The sequence below is a fragment of the Mercenaria mercenaria genome, chromosome 1 (assembly GCF_021730395.1).
Source record: "Mercenaria mercenaria strain notata chromosome 1, MADL_Memer_1, whole genome shotgun sequence".
Lineage (NCBI taxonomy): Eukaryota > Metazoa > Mollusca > Bivalvia > Venerida > Veneridae > Mercenaria > Mercenaria mercenaria.
In genome coordinates, this window is record NC_069361.1 from 62308864 (window position 1) to 62329140 (window position 20277).

Consider the following 20277-nt stretch of genomic DNA (forward strand, 5'->3'; position numbering starts at 1 on the left):
ATCTTTATGAAAGTTGGTCAGAATGTTCATCTTGATGATATCTAGGTCAAGTTCGAAACTGGGTCACGTGCCGTCAAAAACTAGGTCAGTAGGTCTAAAAATAGAAAAACCTTGTGACCTCTCTAGAGGCCATATATTTCACAAAATCTTCATGAAAATTGGTCAGAATGTTCACCTTGATGATTTCTAGGTCAAGTTGGAAACTGGGTTACGTGCCTTCAAAAACTAGGTCAGTAGGTCAAATAATAGAAAAACCTTGTGACCTCTCTAAAGGCCATATTTTTCATGGGATCTGTATGAAAGTTGGTCTGAATGTTCATCTTGATGATATCTAGGTCAGGTTTGAAACTGGGTCACTTGCAGTCAGAAACTAGGTCAGTAGGTCTAAAAATAGAAAAACCTTGTGACCTCTCTAGAGGCCATATATTTCATGAGATCTTCATGAAAATTGGTCAGAATGTTCACCTTGATGATATCTAGGTCAAGTTCAAAAGTGGGTCACGTGCCATCAAAAACTAGGTCAGTAGGTCAAATAATAGAAAAACCTTGTGTCCTCTCTAGAGGCCATATTTTTCATGGGATCTGTATGAAAGTTGGTCTGAATGTTCATCTTGATGATATCTAGGTCAAGTTCGAAAGTGGGTCACGTGATTTCAGAAACTAGGTCAGTAGGTCAAATAATAGAAAAACCTTGTGACCTCTCTAGAGACCATATTTTTCATGGGATCTGTATGAAAGTTGGTCTGAATGTTCATCTTGATGATATCCAGGTCAAGTTTGAAAGTGGGTCACGTGCCTTCAAAAACTAGGTCAGTAGGTCAAATAATAGAAAAACCTTGTGACCTCTCTAAAGGCCATATTTTTCAGGGGATCTGTATGAAAACTGGTCTGAATGTTCATCTTGATGATTTCTAGGTCAAGTTCGAAACAGGGTCATGTGCGGTCAAAAACTAGGTCAGTAGGTCTAAAATTATTAAAATCTTTTTACCTCTCTAGAATCCATATTTTTCAATGGATCTTCATGAAAATTGATCTGAATGTTCACCTTGATGATATCTAGTTCAGTTTTGAAACTGGGTCACGTGCGGTCAAAACTAGGCCAGTTGGTATAAAAATAGAGAAACCCTGTGACCTCTCTAGAGGCCATATTTTTCATGAGATCTTCATGAAAATTAGTGAGAATGTTCACCTTGATGATATCTAGGTAAAGTTCAAAACAGGGTCACGTACCTTCGAAAACTAGGTCAATAGGTCAAATAATAGAAAAACCATGTGACCTCTCTAGAGACCATATTTTTCAATGGATCTTCATGAAAATTGGTTAGAATTTTTATCTTGATAATATCTAGGTAAAGTTCAAAACTGGGTCACATGAGCTCAAAAACTAGGTCACTATGTCAAATAATAGAAAAAACGATGTCATACTCAAAACTGGGTCATGTGGGAAGAGGTGAGCGATTCAGGACCATCATAGTCCTCTTGTTCAAAGTTGTTGCACTATTTAAGGTCTTGCTCAGATTTCAAGATCATCTAAAACTCTTGTTGTCTATAGTAATTTAAATGTTTCTGTCAGTGTTTTTCAAAGTTGTTGCACTATTTAAGGTCTTGCTCAGATTTCAAGATGTTCTTGTGATGTTATTTTTTGCTCGACTATTCGAAGAATAGGGGAGCTATCCTACTCGCCCGGCATCGGCGTGAGCGTGAGCGTCACACAAATGTTAAAGTTTGCGTACCACCCCAAATGTTTTCAAAGTCCATTGAGATATTGCTTTCATATTTTGCATACTTGTTTACCATCATGACCCCAGTCTGTAAAAAGGAGGAGGCAACTCTATCAAGCATTTTGACTGAATTATGGCCCCTTTTCGACTTAGAATATGCTTATTGTAATGTTAAAGTTTTACCCATTGCGTATATTATACTATCAAGCACTGAGAATAGTCGAGCGCGCTGTCCACTGACAGCTCTTGTTTTATTTAAGAGCATGTATGACTGTCATTGACGTTTAATTTGAAGAAGACATCACTTTAATGTTATAAAATATATTCATGGAGTTGAGGCAATTTCCTAGTGCAGAAATTTATATAATTTTATCTGCAATTATTGATGATTTCTTACATTTAAGACATCAAAACAGGGACTGGATCGTTAGTGCATTGCCATGATTGTTAAATAACCTCTAGTTTTGTACTGTGTCATTTGATTCTATTTTAATAATAACAGTTGCAGGCAGTCATGCTTGGTACCAGTTGTACTATATTGCACATAAAGGGAACACAGTTGTAGAGCCAGTCTACATATTTATTGAATAACCCTGATACTTTAATTTCTTTGATATTCCCAAACTGTCATAATGCCTCATTTCAAACTTGGAAACCTTGTGCAACAAAGCCATTTTCACTTGTTTCTAGGTTTGCAGTGATATAGTGCAAAGACTGCTTCTTCTCTCAGAACTAGTAAAGCATTTTAAACTGTCGAGCTGGAAAGTGTTTTTTGCTTCAGCTTGGATCACTCTTGTATACCAGAAGACCAAAATCTGATTAAGTCTTAGCAGATGATATTGACATAAAGTAGACTAGAAAGCTTTGTGTTGCATTGTTAGTCCTAAAGAATTATATGTATTTACTTGTTTCTTTTCGATAAAATATTCATGCAACAAATGATATTTAAAAGAATAACACCTGAAACTAACATGACTAATGTTTGTTACATCTGTTTCAAATATATGATACATGCATTCATGAAAAGATTATGATAAAACAAGTTCTTTGTAAAAATAACTGCAACTATTGACAGAACAAGAAACATCATGAAAGTGCTCAAAATCTTTATAAGTTTTAAATACACTACAGGTGTCCAAACAATATTGACATGCCATAGTGACTGTTGCAAAAATTTTGAATGATGTGAAATTTAAAATGTTTTTTGAAATAAGGCAGAAATGGATAAACTAAATTTGTAGTGGAAGTGGAAGACACCTTATGGCTGTATAATATTTTCAGGGCCAAGTTTTGTGCATGAGCAGGCTGGAAGAAACCGTGAGTGATGCTGACTTTGTCTTTGAGTGCATTCCTGAAGATCTAGAAATGAAGAAGGACTTGTTTGAAAGTATGAACCTTAACAGCTACAGTCAAACTTCGTTACCTCGAACTCGATGGGACTCGCCAAATTTGATCACGTTATCGGTAGTTTGAACCATCTTAAATTAAAGATTATATTGGGATTATGCCGGGACCTGATAATGAGAAGGTGGTGTTTGTATTATCCAAGTTGAAGCAAATGAAGTTTGACTGTGTTTTGAACCAATTGCTAATTATCTATTAGTATAGGTGAATGTCCATGCATCCATTGTTTTGAACCAATTGCTAATTATCTATAAGTATAGGTGAATGTCCATGCATCCATTGTTTTGAACCAATTGCTAATTATCTATAAGTATAGGTGAATGTCCATGCATCCATTGTTTTGAACCAATTGCTAATTATCTATAAGTATAGGTGAATGTCCATGCATCCATTGTTTTGAACCAATTGCTAATTATCTATAAGTATAGGTGAATGTCCATGCATCCATTGTTTTGAACCAATTGCTAATTATCTATAAGTATAGGTGAATGTCCATGCATCCATTGTTTTGAACCAATTGCTAATTATCTATAAGTATAGGTGAATGTCCATGCATCCATTGTTTTGAACCAATTGCTAATTATCTATAAGTATAGGTGAATGTCCATGCATCCATTGTTTTGAACCAATTGCTAATTATCTATTAGTATAGGTGAATGTCCATGCATCCATTATCTTATGTCCATTGCCAACATTTTAGTACAAAAACATTGTCTTCTGCATAAACACAACAATCATATTACCAATATCAGTTACACTAAACCTGCTGAAATGGCCACCATTTTGATGACATCATAACTAAGCCCAGTTGCAGAGAGAGATGCATGGGAAATTTTGACCATAATTTTGACCATAACATAGTCTACAATTTGGTAATGTTGACTATGTGGAACAATGATTTTCGCGCTATTTCCTGTTTCCTGTTTGGTATACTCTAGTGGCTTTATATTTATTGCTAAATGCTTTATGGAGCAGAGTTTGTATAACATGTTATAATGACTCTGATCTTTTTTTGTTTGAAGGAGTGTCACATCTATGCAGACCAGATACATTAATTGCAACAAATACACTGAGGTTAAATGTAACAGACATTGCTGATAGAACACTTAACAAGGAGGTATGAATTTGAATTGTACATTGTTTAGCTGTTATGAACCTGCTGTGCTTTGTGTTTTTATGCCCTCTTTTGTTTGTTTTGCAGATGTCGGTGTTGGTCGGTCCGTAGACCAATCGGTTTCTGGATGATAACTCAAGAATGCTTGGGCCTAAGAACATGGAAGTTGATAGGGAGGTTGGTCATGACCAGCAGATCTTCTTCTTCTTCCTGTCGTTCGCATCTACACTGTCAGACCAGTAGCCTCGATGAAACTTGTGGTTTGCCGAAGATCCTCAATGCCTCCATACAGTTTCTGGTGGATTGAGGTATCTATCGGCCAAGTCGCAGCTCGCTCCTGGTCATGCCTTTTACATCTCTGAAGTATATGCTCCGCAGTCTGATCTTCTTCACCACATGGACAAGTTGGCGATGATGTCAGTCTGTATTTCTTGTACATGTGAGCATTGACCTAGTTGTGCCCTGAGCGGAGCCTGACCATCATCACTTGTTCAGACCTATCAAGGAGATGAAAAGCATCTTCCTCCATCCTTGGTCTCGTTAGTGCCTTGATGATGGTGACTTTCTCCTTGTAACTCACAGGTTCTGTTGGTTGTTCTGACTGAGCTCCTAGCTTAGCCAGTTTGTCTGCCTCTTCATTGCCTGCAAGTCCACAATGGGATGGAATCCACTGATGTGCTACTTTGCAGGTTATACTCAGGCTCTGCATTCTCCTGGCTAGCTGCGGAGCTTTATTGTTGATCAGAGCTTCCATGACAGACAGTGCATCTGTGAGAAAGACGACTGAGGAGCTTTCTTCTGCCGAGTCTTCAACCATTGAGACGGCCTTCATGAGTGCTTCAGTCTCTGTCTTGTAATTGCTGCAGTGTTTTCCTGTGGCTGCATGTATTGTTTCTCTCTTGCCAGATGGGTATTGAATGAAAACTCCTGCTCCTCCATCTTTGACGGCGCATGTGGCTGATCCGTCTGTATAGACTTGAGTCCATAATTCTGGAGGATAGTCTTCATTGATCATAGCAAGTGTGAGGCTCTTCCGAATGCCTTCATCCTCTTGCTTCCCGCGGTCAAGACGAGGAACAGCAAGTCTCACAGTCACTGAGGACAGATCATTCGCTAGTGGGTTTATGATGTCTTCACTACCTAGGGGAGTCGTTGGTATGCTTAGCTCAGTTTTGAACTCTCGGTTGAGTTTCTTTGCCTCATGTACGAAGCTGCTACGTTTGAGCCGATTCTTTGTGTAGCCATCTAGCTTGGCTTTCATGGGATGGTCTTGAAAAGACCTGAACTTCTCTGCTTGAAGCAGAACCTTTGCATGTCTTCTGTCTTGTAACGGATGTGTAACTGTTAGCTTCTCCATGAAGGAGATTGGTGTAGACTTTGTAGCACCTGTCATGATCCGCAGTGCTTGGTTCTGAACCTTGTCTAAAGCCCTTTTGGTTTGTTTTGGCAGTAGTGGACCAGGCAGTTGAGCTATACTCTAAATGGGGTCTCACTGTTCCCTGATATACTGTCTTGAGTATTTGCTCATTTGCTCCCCACGTTGTTCCAGCAAGTTTGCGCACCATGTCAAGCTTCCTACGGGCCTTCCCTTCTGCTTGACTGATGTGGGGCTTCCAGGTTAGCTGTTTGTCAAAGGTCACTCCAAGGTATTTTGCCTCGTTCGCTTCAATCAGCGAAGTATTTCCCATCTTGATTTTACCCGCCCTCAGCTTTGATGACAGGGAGAATAGTGTGGTGGACGATTTCTCAGTATTGATCGATACACATCAATCTTCAGCCCAAGCTGAAAGCTTGTTGATGGCTTCTTGCATCCTGTAGTGGCATGTTCTTCCTTACACCAGATCGTCAGCGTAGATGACCAGCAGATGACCCCTATTGATTTTGAGATCAGTAGGTCAAAGGTCAAGGTCACAGTGACCTGGAACAGTTTAATCGTTTCTGACGATAACTGTAGAACGCTTGGGCCTAGTAGCCTGGGAAGCTGTTGATAATATTCGTGCTTTGTCAAGAAATCATACCTAATATCTGGGGAAATCTGAAGGAGTTTCCACGTCACTACTGATTATCGATTTTCTATAAATAGCCTAATTAACATGTGATCATATTGCACTTGTTTGAAACGAAAACGAGGCAATGCTGCCGAAAATTCAGCAATTTTCATAGATCACTAGGTCTGCATTGATATAACATCTTACAATTTGATAGCTATGATGCACATTTAAGTTTATTCTGACATATTTAAAAGTTGTTACAGCTTGCTGGAAAAGCTATGGGAGGTGCAAACTGGTATTTGTCTCTGGCCCGGAAATGTTCTGAAACCTTCGTAAGTACACGATTCCGATCTGCCTTTTCCGTGTGAATTCCGTTTCTATTTTAAGCCATGGATTATTTCTTTTAGAATTATACACCCGCATATTTCCGGTGTAATACATGTGGCGCTGCAGTTGGAAAACAGGTTTCCCAAGGCTGTAAATTTGCAGGTAGAAAAAGAGTTAGAAATTGTCAGACTGGATTCCCAGGCTAGGGTCTAGGATCACGAAACTTAATAGGGAGGTTGATCATGACCAGTAGATGACCCCTATTGATTTTGAGATCAGTAGGTCAAAGGTCAAGGTCACAGTGACCCGGAACAGTTTAATCATTTCAGGATGATAACTTGAGAACGCTTGGGCCTAGGATCACGAAACTTAATAGGGAGGTTGATCATGACCAGCAGATGGCCCCTATCGATTTTGAGATCAGTAGGTCAAAGATCAAGGTCACATTGACCCAGAACAGTAGAATTTTTTTTTGCCAAATAACTGTTTCTATGATGTTTCAATTTTATTTACTGTTCTGGTGTTGTATTTTGTCTAAACATATTCCAAAATGTATCATCCTAACTCTGTAACACATCCAGAAGTAGCACCCCACAACTGAAACATATGCTAAACTGTAACATTTTATAAACACACGAAAAATTAGACCCACAGTAATTTTTCTACCGCGAATTATAAGTGCATGCCTGAAGGGGTTTTTTATCGATGCAAATGAGTATAAAATATGGTTGAAATATCTTTGAATAAAATCTTTTATATAAAAATTTTGAATTATGTCATAAAACGCTTGATAGACTTCAATATACTGTGTTTCTCATGTTAAGCTATGTCTCATATGACGTACATACCATTGATCTAGAAATACAATTTGAGCCGCACCATAAGAAAACCAACATAGTGCATTTGCGACCAGCATGGATCCAGACCAGCGCATCCGCGCAGTCTGGTCAGGATCCATGCTGTTCGCTAACGGTTTCTCTAATTGCAATAGGCTTTGAAAGCGAACACAGCATGGATCCTGACCAGACTGCGCGGACATGCAGGCTGGATTCATGCTGGCCGCAAATGCACTACTGTGAAATCATTATTATTTGTGGGGGATTAATTTTCGTGGATTTTGTGGTTGAGCTAAACCACGAATTTAAGTCCCAACAAACAAATTGTGCCCACGATAATTTTAATTGTACGCAAAGTCACCATATCAGTTCGATCTGATCCGTAGTTGTATGCATACGGCAGTACTAACCTGCAGCTTTCGTGTTGTTTATGGAGGCTCAGTCAACGATAAATATAGGCATGCGTGGAAACGAAACTGACTATTTCACTTAGAAATGTACCCGTGGTTTGTTTATGACATGCTTGTCAAAGTAAAAGTAGATACTAAAAATAACAGGTTGAAGTAGCCTCACGTGCCAACTGCACTATAATACGGCTGTTATTTGATTTTTTTCATCCCCGCTATGCAGTGTATATACGCTAGCCTTTATTTTTGTAATAAAATACTACGACTTTGGAGTTATTAAATTAGAGAATATAATTGCTGGATTTGCGACTGATGCATCAGTACTTAATTCACATTACACGTTTCTTGGCATGAAATAACATATGCACAAGTTCAACAGCTTGTAATTTTATCGAATAGATGCAGATGCGCCATTCATTTTGCAAAAAAAAAAAAATAAATAAATAAAGATAAAGAAATAAAATAAAATAAAAAATAAAAACCGGACCAGTTTATAATAGTTTATGTAACTATTAATAGGGTTATACTAGTACTACGGAATAAAAACCACATTATGTAAATCTATAGTAGTTTGTTTTAATTTGCAGTACAATAACTAGTTCTTGTTTAAAACATGATCAAATGATCAATGATCAACTTGTATATTTGTTTCGATTATGAATGCTAATTGTGCAAGGTGCTACGGTTTTGACACTTTTTAATAGGCACCGACTTTTCTTATTGAATATTTCACAGTTTTAAAAAGTTTTGCAAATTCGGGGTCGTATAATTATAGATAATGCGGTCGTTAATTGGCACATGATCACCCGCTAATCTCCCATGTCGGAGATTGCAATTTCGGTAACCATGGTAGCACTGTTTGAGATGTGTAGGTTGCACATGTCAGGACAGAAGTACTAGCAGATCTATTCCTGGGGAAATTATAATTTTTTTTTTTACAAAAATTGAAAATCCACAAATTTACGTCCCCACGAAACAGTCGTTTTGGGCAAAACCACGAAATTTCGTGCCGACGAAATTAAATGATTTCACAGTATGTTGGTTTTCTCATGGTGCGGCTCATTTATATTTTTGCCAAAAAGATAAATGTTAACCATTCCTTTTGTGAACAAACCACCGCCAGCGATTATTATCCTTCATATGCTGTAACGTTATCCGGGAAAACTGTAGCAGCAGCATCCTAACTCTGTAACATGATATCCTCCATAACCGAGTCCCATGTAGCAGATCCTCCCCCATGTTATGACTGGTAAATGACCCATAATTATTGATTTGAGGTCAGTACTTCAAATGTCCAGTGCACAGTGACCAAATGAAGTTGCCTGAAATGAAGCAATGAAATGGGATCCGCACCCATCAAGTAAGTTCTATTCTTCCCAAAAGGAGGAAGCATATAGTTGCTGTTGTCTGTCCAACCGTCCCGCTATTCTTATCCAGAATATTTCTCAACAACCACTGACTGGAATTGATAGACTTTAGTCATATCTGACAAAAACAGCTGCCATCTTGAATTCCATATTGTATTTCTTGTCCCACAGAATATTTTTATGCCAGAACCATAAATATGAGACATTTGCCAACATTTTGATGTATTACATGTTCTTCCTTTGTTACACTTTTGTGACCACCCATATCCGTTTTTGCTCTTAAAGTCATACTGTATTCTCCTAATGAGGGTCTTTAAAGAATATAGATATCAAGATTGTACTGGTAGTGTATCTATGTAATTTTCAATTTGCCTTGAGTTACAGTTTTGACAGACACATAGTGAAAAAAGCACACTGTGTGTGATAGATTAAGCCTTGTAAAGTTCTATGAAATAATTCAGTGCAACAAGAATTGCTTAAATACAATGTTATAAATGTTGATAGCCCAAACCACATAATGCTTCATTTCAGTGCAAACAGTAGATAACTGCATTGACATAAAGAAACACTTACGCAGTTTTTGTACTGAGTTGATGTATTATGATACTTATTTGGGTGATTTTTCCAATTTTGTAAACATTTTTTCTAAATTGGTAATGATTGTTGACCTTGACCCGGTTGATGAATTCATTGACATCCCAAAATGTAACATTAAACAATATTCATGTATAATTCTTGTAAGAAATTTACACAGAATTTTACTCTCTGAAACCCTTCTTTTGTGAGGGACTGTAGCCTCTGTTGCAAATTTATTTCAGCGGACACTTGGTCTCCGGTTCCTTTATCCAGTCTACTGTATACCAGAAGTTGAGATTACACCAAATAAGTACACATCAGGACAGGTCATTGAAAAAGGTAAACAACATTAAAAAGGATTTCTTTTTTGTTTATTATTCCCTCAAACAGAAGAGCTAGACACAAGCACATGCAAACTACTGTAAATACCCATGTATAATGAGTACCCCTGATTTGAGCGTAAAATCTTGGGGGGAAAGGTTTTGGTCTGTCAGTCCAGTTGGAAATAAAAACTGCAAAAGGTGCAGAAATGTAAACTTCCAGTGATCAAGTTTACTGCTATGAGCAAGAGTGTTAACTGTTAAAGCTTACAATGCATTGTGTGCCACTATTGATAAGGAAGGTACACTAACTTAAACTGGAGCAATGATATCAAATCTTCCCAGCTGTAACAGGTCTCTCAGTTTTATTTGTGCATGATAAAAACAGTCATTGGAGTTGACATCAGATTTCTCAAATCAAGATGATAACAAAAGATGTGATTATCTGCCATAACATGCAGGTTGTTGTATCACAGCTTCTTATATTCAGAATTGAAGATTGTGAACTTTCATGTGCCTTTATGTTGTTTTCCATGTTTGCTAATATCCCTGATGCTTATTGACATGTACATATTGACTGTACCAGAATAGTAAGTCTGTTTTCATGCTTGGTGACTTACTGTATTTGGTGAAAGTGAAATAGTTCATAATGATTAATTATATGAGCCAATTCTGTTATTTCAATTTGCTTGACTTTACCGTGAAAGCAGAAAGATGTTAACTTTAATATTAACAGTTACAATGTGGCAAGAAGATTGCAATATAGCACAGTTCATAAAGCATGACATAGCACATTATGGCATGAGACTTGCCACAAACAGATATTTCTCTTATAATGTACTGGTAGTTATGTCTCCCACCACACAGTGGTGTGGGAGACATATTGATTTACTCCAGTCTGTCTGTGTGTCTGTCTGTCACAAAGCTTGTCCGCACTCTAAGTTGAACATTTCTCATCCTATTTTCACCAAACTTAAACAAAATGTGTTTGACCATAAGACCTCAACCAAGTTTGATAACTAGCTAAATCGGCCAAGACACTTCGGAATTATGGCCCTTGACAATAATTTATGAATCACCTAGATGCATAAATATGCTGAAGACTTCATTCTCAAACATGCACCAAAAGCCATTCATCTTGTCCGCACTCGAAGTCGAACATTTCTCATCCGATTTTCACCAAACTTGAACAAATGTGTTTGACCATAAGACCTCAGCCAAGTTCGATAACTAGCTAACTCGGCCAAAACACTTCGGAATTATGGCCCTTGATAATAATTTATGAATCACCTAGATGCATAAAAATGCTGAAGTCTTCATTCTCAAACATGCACCAAAAACCATTCATCTTGTCTGCACTCTAAGTCAAACATTTCGTATCCGATCTTCACCAAACTCGAACAAAACGTGTTTGCAAATAAAACCTTGGCCAAGTTCGATAACTAGCCAAATCGGTTAAGACACTTCGGAATTATGGCCCTTGACAATAACTAATGAATCACCTAGACTCATAAAAATGCTGAAGTCTTCATTCTCAAACATGCACCAAAAACCATTCATCTTGTCCGCACTCCAAGTCAAACGTTTTTTATCCAATCTTCACCAAACTTAAACAAAATATGTATGACCATAATTCCTCTCCCAGGTTCGATAACTAGCAAAATTGGTATAGGCACTTCAGAATTATGGCCCTTGAATTACTGAAAATCAGGCATTTTACTCTTCAAAGGTATATTTGTTGTGACTAAACAGTATAAAAACACTGACTTAGTGTTTAGATGATTAGGCAGTTGTGGGAGACATGCGCTTTTCTCAAAAGTAGCTCTAGTTAATCCAATGTTGTGCCCCCCCCCCATGAGTTGTGGGGCATATAGATTTGGTCTTGTCAATATGTCCGTCCTTGACATGTGCATGCGTGCCTCCGTCCATCCGAAGTTTGTGACATGCCTAGCTCAAAAAGTATTTGATATAAATTGATGAAACCTTGCATGAGTCTTTATCATGATATGAACTTGCGCACCTATTTTTCACCTGCCTCCACCCCCTATTTCCAGAGTTATGGCCCCTGAAATAGTCAAAAATGCTTATTTTCACCTTGTGACATGCCTAGCTCAAAAAGTATTTATTGACAAGTATTTATTGATTAAACCTTGCTTGAGTCTTAATCATGATATGAACTTGCACACCTTCTATTTTTCGTCTACCTCCGTCCCCTATATCCAGAGTTATGGCCCTTGAAATAGTAAAAAAATGCACATTTTCATTTTGTGATGTGCCTAGCTCAAAAAGTGTTTCATATAATTTGATGAAACCTTGCATGAGTCTTTATCATGATATGAACTTGCACACTTTCTATTTTTCTAAAGAAGAAATAGTCAGAAATGCACATTTTCACCTTGTGACGTGCCTAGCTCAAAAAGTATTTCATATAAATTAATTAAACCTTGCATGAGTCTTTATCATGATATGAACTTGTGCACCTCCTGAAATGGTCAAAAATGCAATTTTTCACCTTGTGATGTGCTTAGCTCAAACAGTATTTAATATAAATTGATGAAAACTTGCATGAGTCTTTATCAAGATATAAACTTGCTATCTCTTATTAGCTCATCTGATTTTTTGAAAAAAAATGATGAGTTATTGTCATCACTTGAGCGGTTGTCGGCGTCAGCGTTGCCTGGTTAAGTTTTATGTTTAGGTCAACTTTTCTCCTAAACTATCAAAGCTATTGCTTTGAAACTTGGAATACTTGTTCACCATCATAAGCTGACCCTGTATAGCAAGAAACATAACTCCATCCTGCTTTTTGCGAGATTTATGGTCCCTTTTGGACTTAGAAAATATCAGATTTCTTGGTTAAGTTTTATGTTTAGGTCAACTTTTCTCCTAAACTATCAAAGCTATTGCTTTGAAACTTGGAATACTTGTTCACCATCATAAGCAGACCCTGTACATCAAGAAACATAACTCCATCCTGCTTTTTGCAAGAATTATTGCCCCTTTTGAACTTAGAAAATCAGTTTTCTTGGTTAAGTTTTATGTTTAGGTCAGCTTTTCTCCTAAACTATCAAAGCTATTGCTTTAAAACTTGCAACAGTTTTTCACCATCATAAGCTGACCCTGTACAGCAAGAAACATAACTCCATCCTGCTTTTTGCAAGATTTATGGCCCTTTTTGGACTTAGAAAATATCAGATTTCTTGGTTAAGTTTTATGTTTAGGTCAATTTTTTCTCTTAAACTATCAAAGCTATTGCTTTGAAACTTGCAACACTTGTTCACCATCATAAGCTGACCCTGTACAGCAAGCAACATAACTCCATCCTGCTTTTTTGCAATAATTATTGCCCCATTTGGACTTAGAAAATCATTTTCTTAGTTGAGTATTATGTTTAAGTCAACTTTTCTCATAAACTATCAAAGCTATTGCTTTAAAACTTGCAACAGTTTTTCACCATCATAAGCTGACACTATACATCAAGAAACATAACTCTATCCTGCTTTTTGCAAGAATGATGGCCCTTTTTAGACTTAGAAAATCATGGGTAGGACAATATTTCTATTATACAAAAAAAATCAGATGAGCGTCAGCACCCGCAAGGCGGTGCTCTTGTTTTTTGTCTGGCTCCAGCCCCTATTTTTAGCTCACCTGAGCACAAAGTGCTCATGGTGAGGTATTGTGATCACGCTGTGTCCGTTGTGAATTCGTCCTTCCGTCGTCAACAATTGTGGTTAAACGACATCTCCTCCAAAACCACTGAATGGATTTTGATGAAACTTGGCATGGATGTTCCTTGGATGGTCCTCTACCAAAGTTGTTCAAATGGTTCCGCTTGGTTGCACATAACCGCCAGAGCTAAAAATAGAAAAATCTTCAAACGACATCTCCTAAACCGACGGTCCGTTTTTGAAATAATTTCACACAAATGGTCAGGTAAATAAAACTGTCTGAATGTTTGCCTCTGTGAAATACTGGGTTACCTGAGGTTTAAACTAGGTCAAAGTGTCAAATTGTAGGAAAACGTTGTTGGCACTAGAGACAATGTTTTCTACATGATCATCATAAGACTTTGCCAGAATGTTTGTCTCAATGAAAAATTGGTCAGATTCCAGATTGGGTTACCTTAGGGATCACCATAAACCTTTGTCAGAATGTTTGTCTCCATAAAATCTAGGTCGAGTTTAAAGCTGGCTTACATTAGATAAACAACTAGGTCACTAGGTCAAATAATAGAAGAACATAATTCTAGCATTCTAGAGGCCATTATTTTCTGTTTAAAATTTGTAAATCTTTGTAAGAATGTTGGGGCCTCCATGGCCGAGTGGTTAAGGTCACTGACTTCAAATCACTTGCCCCTCATTGATGTGGGTTCGAGCCTCATTCGGAGTGTTGATTTCTTCATGTGAGGAAGCCATCCAGCTGGCTTATGGAAGGTCGGTCGTTCTACCCAGGTGCCTGCTCTTGATGAAGTAATGCACGGAGGGTCATCTTCCTCCACCATCAAAGCTGGAAATTCACCATATAACCAATAATTGTGTATGTGCGACGTTAAACCCAACAAAATTAAATTTTCGGAATATGAAATCTAGAACTAGTTTAAAACTGCTTCACATGACCTCAAAAACTAAGTCACAAGGTCAAATAATGCAAATCATACAACAGTGTCAACACTCTAGAGGCCACACCATTTGAACTTCATAAAACTTTGTCAGAATGTTCATCTCTATGAGATTTAGACCAAGTTTAGAAGTGGTTATCACAAAAACTAGAGTCTGAATTTACACTGATCCACCCTACATTCAATAATAAAATACAAACGATCACAATATTAATAGTCACTATACTCACACTGATTCTTTAACATTATTTTTTGATGTTTTAGTGAGGAGTATATTAGAGAAGATGGGGAAAACACTGTTTTTTCGATCAGGATCAGAACCACTGATACTAACTGAAGACCAGAGAGATGAAAGGAAAAAAGGTACAATGTCTATATATTGTCGTTCTTGCCATGATGAAAAAACAAAATCTCTCATAGCGTCAAGTTCTGTTTGAAAAAGATTCCAAATTTGACATTCAAAATTACCACTTTTTGATGGTGATTTTTAGTTTGAAGTAAATGTAACACAGAAACATGGTCCAGTTAAAACACCATCTGTCTGTTACAGGGGGGATTGATAGAAACAGTGCTAGGTGACAGTCATTTACATGGGAGATTGATAGATACACTGCTAGCTTACAGTTTATTACAGGGGTGATTGATAGATACACTGCTAGCTTACAGTCTATTACAGGGGAGATTGATAGATAGACTGCTAGCTTACAGTCTATAACAGGGAAGATTGATAGATACACTGCTAGCTTACAGTCTATTGCAGGGGAGATTGATAGATACACTGCTAGCTTACAGTCTATTGCAGGGGAGATTGATAGATACACTGCTAGCTTACAGTCTATTACAGGGGAGATTGATGGATACACTGCTAGCTTACAGTCTATTACAGGGAGATGATGATACACTGCTAGCTTACAGTCTATTTACAGGGAAGATTGATAGTACATGCTAGCTTACAGTCTATTACAGGGAGATTGATGATACACTGCAGCTTACAGTCTATTCAGGAGATTGATGATACACTGCTAGCTTACAGTCTATTCAGGGAGATTGATGGATACACTGCTAGCTTACAGTCTTATTACAGGGGAGATTGATAGATACACTGCTAGCTTACAGTCTATTACAGGGGAGATTGATGGATACACTGCTAGCTTACAGTCTTATTACAGGGGAGATTGATGGATACACTGCTAGGTGACAGTCTATTACAGGGGAGATTGATGGATACACTGCTAGCTTACAGTCTATTACAGGGGAGATTGATGGATACACTGCTAGCTTACAGTCTATTGCAGGGGAGATTGATGGATACACTGCTAGCTTACAGTCTATTACAGGGGAGATTGATGGATACACTGCTAGCTTACAGTCTTATTACAGGGGAGATTGATAGATACACTGCTAGCTTTAAGTCTGATAGGTACCATGCTTACTGACAGTCTTTTACAAAATAGATTGATATTGATAGGTACCATGCTAACTGACGGTCTTTTACAGAATAGATTGATAGGTACCATGCTAACCAACAGTCTTTTGCAGAATAAATTGATAGGTACCATGCTAACTGACGGTCTTTTACAGAATAGATTGATAGGTACCATGCTAACCAACAGTCTTTTGCAGAATAGATTGATAGGTACCATGCTAACTGATGGTCTTTTACAGAGTAGATTGATAGGTATCATGCTAACCGACAGTCTTTTACAAAATAAATTGATAGGTACCATGCTAACCGACAGTCTTTTACAGAATAGATTGATAGGTACCATGCTAACCAACAGTCTTTTGCAGAATAGATTGATAGGTATCATGCTAACCAACAGTCTTTTACAGAATAGATTGATAGGTACCATGCTAACCAACAGTCTTTTGCAGAATAGATTGATAGGTACCATGCTAACCAACAGTACAGAATAGATTGATAGGTACCATGCTAACCAACAGTCTTTTGCAGAATAGATTGATAGGTACCATGCTAACCGACAGTCTTTTACAGAATAGATTGATAGGTACCATGCTAACCAACAGTCTTTTGCAGAATAGATTGATAGGGACCATGCTAACCGACAGTCTCTTACAGAATAGATTGATAGGTACCATGCTAACCAACAGTCTCTTACAGAATAGATTGATAGGTATCATGCTAACCAACAGTCTCTTACAGAATAGATTGATAGGTACCATGCTAACCAACAGTCTTTTGCAGAATAGATTGATAGGTACCATGCTAACCAACAGTCTTTTGCAGAATAGATTGATAGGTACCATGCTAACCGACAGTCTTTTACAGAATAGATTGATAGGTACCATGCTAACCGACAGTCTTTTACAGAATAGATTGATAGGTACCATGCTAACCGACAGTCTTTTGCAGAATAGATTGATAGGTACCATGCTAACCGACAGTCTTTTGCAGAATAGATTGATAGGTACCATGCTAACCGACAGTCTTTTACAGAATAGATTGATAGGGACCATGCTAACCGACAGTCTTTTACAGAATAGATTGATAGGGACCATGCTAACCGACAGTCTTTTACAGAATAGATTGATAGGTACCATGCTAACCGACAGTCTTTTACAGAATAGATTGATAGGGACCATGCTAACCGACAGTCTTTTACAGAATAGATTGATAGGGACCATGCTAACCGACAGTCTTTTACAGAATAGATTGATAGGGACCATGCTAACCGACAGTCTTTTACAGAATAGATTGATAGGGACCATGCTAACCGACAGTCTTTTACAGAATAGATTGATAGGGACCATGCTAACCGACAGTCTTTTACAGAATAGATTGATAGGGACCATGCTAACCGACAGTCTTTTACAGAATAGATTGATAGGTACCATGCTAACGGACAGTCTTTTGCAGAATAGATTGATAGGTACCATGCTAACGGACAGTCTTTTACAGAATAGATTGATAGGGACCATGCTAACCGACAGTCTCTTGCAGAATAGATTGATAGGTAGCATGCTAACCGACAGTCTGTTGCAGAATAGATTGATAGGTAGCATGCTAACCGACAGTCTGTTGCAGAATAGATTGATAGGTAGCATGCTAACCGACAGTCTGTTGCAGAATAGATTGATAGGTAGCATGCTAACCGACAGTCTGTTGCAGAATAGATTGATAGGGACCATGCTAACCGACAGTCTCTTGCAGAATAGATTGATAGGGACCATGCTAACCGACAGTCTCTTGCAGAATAGATTGATAGGGACCATGCTAACCGACAGTCTCTTGCAGAATAGATTGATAGGTACCAAGCTAACCAACAGTCTCTTGCAGAATAGATTGATAGGTACCAAGCTAACCGACAGTCTCTTGCAGAATAGATTGATAGGTACCATGCTAACCGACAGTCTTTTGCAGAATAGATTGATAGGGACCATGCTAACCGACAGTCTTTTGCAGAATAGATTGATAGGGACCATGCTAACCGACAGTCTTTTGCAGAATAGATTGATAGGGACCAAGCTAACCGACAGTCTTTTGCAGAATAGATTGATAGGTACCATGCTAACCGACAGTCTTTTGCAGAATAGATTGATAGGTACCATGCTAACCAACAGTCTTTTACAGAATAGATTGATAGGTACATCATGCTAACTGACAGTCTTTTACAGAATAGATTGATAGGTACATGTTACTGACAGCTTTTACAAGATCATAGGTCATGCTAATACAGTCTTTTACAGAATTGATTATAGGTATCATGCTAACCAACAGGTTTTTGCAGAATAGATTGATAGGTTTCATGCTAACTGACAGTCTTTTACAGAGTAGATTGATAGGTACCATGCTAACCAACAGTCTTTTACAGAATAGATTGATAGGTATCATTCTAACTGACAGTCTTTTACAGAATAGATTGATAGGTATCATGCTAACTGACAGCCTTTTACAGAATAGATTGATAGGTATCATGCTAACTGACAGTCTTTTACAGAATAAATTGATAGGTACCATGCTAACCGACAGTCTTTTGCAGAATAGATTGATAGGGACCATGCTAACTGACAGTCTTTTACAGAATAGATTGATAGGTATCATGCTAACTGACAGTCTTTTACAAAATAGATTGATAGGTACCATGTTAACTGACAGCCTTTTACAAAATAGATTCATAGGTATCATGCTAACTGACAGTCTTTTACAGAATAGATTCATAGGTACCATGCTAACTGACAGTCTTTTACAGAATAGATTGATAGGTACCATGCTAACTGACAGTCTTTTCAGAGTAGATTGATAGGTACCATGCTAACTGACGGTCTTTTACAGAATAGATTGATAGGTACCATGCTAACTGACAGTCTTTTACAGAATAGATTGATAGGTACCATGCTAACTGACAGTCTTTTACAGAATAGATTGATAGGTACATCATGCTAACTGACAGTCTTTTACAGAATAGATTGATAGGTATCATGCTAACCAACAGGTTTTTGCAGAATAGATTGATAGGTTTCATGCTAACTGACAGTCTTTTACAGAGTAGATTGATAGGTACCATGCTAACTGACAGTCTTTTACAGAATAGATTGATAGGTATCATGCTAACTGACAGCCTTTTACAGAATAGATTGATAGGTATCATGCTAACTGACAGTCTTTTACAAAATAGATTCATAGGTACCATGTTAACTGACAGCCTTTTACAAAATAGATTCATAGGTACCATGCTAACTGACAGTCTTTTACAGAATAGATTTATAGGTACCATGCTAACTGACAGTCTTTTACAGAATAGATTGATAGGTATCATGCTAACTGACAGTCTTTTACAAAATAGATTGATAGGTACCATGTTAACTGACAGCCTTTTACAAAATAGATTCATAGGTACCATGCTAACTGACAGTCTTTTACAGAATAGATTGATAGGTACCATGCTAACTGACAGTCTTTTACAGAATAGATTGATAGGTACCATGCTAACTGACAGTCTTTTCAGAGTGGATTGATAGGTACCATGCTAACTGACAGTCTTTTACAGAATAGATTGATAGGTACCATGCTAACTGACGGTCTTTTACAGAATAGATTGATAGGTACCATGCTAACCGACAGTCTTTTACAGAGTAGATTGATAGGTACCATGCTTAATGACAGTCTTTTACAGAATAGATTGATAGGTATCATGCTAACCAACAGGTTTTTGCAGAATAGATTGATAGGTTTCATGCTAACTGACAGTCTTTTGCAGAATAGATTGATAGGGACCATGCTAACCGACAGTCTTTTGCAGAATAGATTGATAGGGACCAAGCTAACCAACAGTCTTTTGCAGAATAGATTGATAGGTACCATGCTAACCGACAGTCTTTTGCAGAATAGATTGATAGGTACCATGCTATCCAACAGTCTTTTACAGAATAGATTGATAGGTACCATGCTAACCAACAGTCTTTTACAGAATAGATTGATAGGTACATCATGCTAACTGACAGTCTTTTACAGAATAGATTGATAGGTATCATGCTAACCAACAGTCTTATACAGAATAGATTGATAGGTATCATGCTAACCAACAGGTTTTTGCAGAATAGATTGATAGGTTTCATGCTAACTGACAGTCTTTTA

At 37.7% G+C, this 20277-nt stretch overlaps 1 protein-coding gene across 1 annotated transcript in view; it reads left to right on the top strand.

The window, feature by feature from the left end:
- Window positions 1-20277, top strand: part of LOC123536187 (3-hydroxybutyryl-CoA dehydrogenase-like) — a 34186-nt gene that overhangs the window by 4754 nt on the left and 9155 nt on the right. Inside the window, exons 3-6 of the mRNA XM_045319147.2 lie at window positions 3003-3108; window positions 4148-4242; window positions 9986-10082; window positions 14946-15044. Of these exons, the coding sequence (XP_045175082.2) occupies window positions 3003-3108; window positions 4148-4242; window positions 9986-10082; window positions 14946-15044 (397 nt within the window). The remainder of the gene's footprint in view (window positions 1-3002; window positions 3109-4147; window positions 4243-9985; window positions 10083-14945; window positions 15045-20277) is intronic.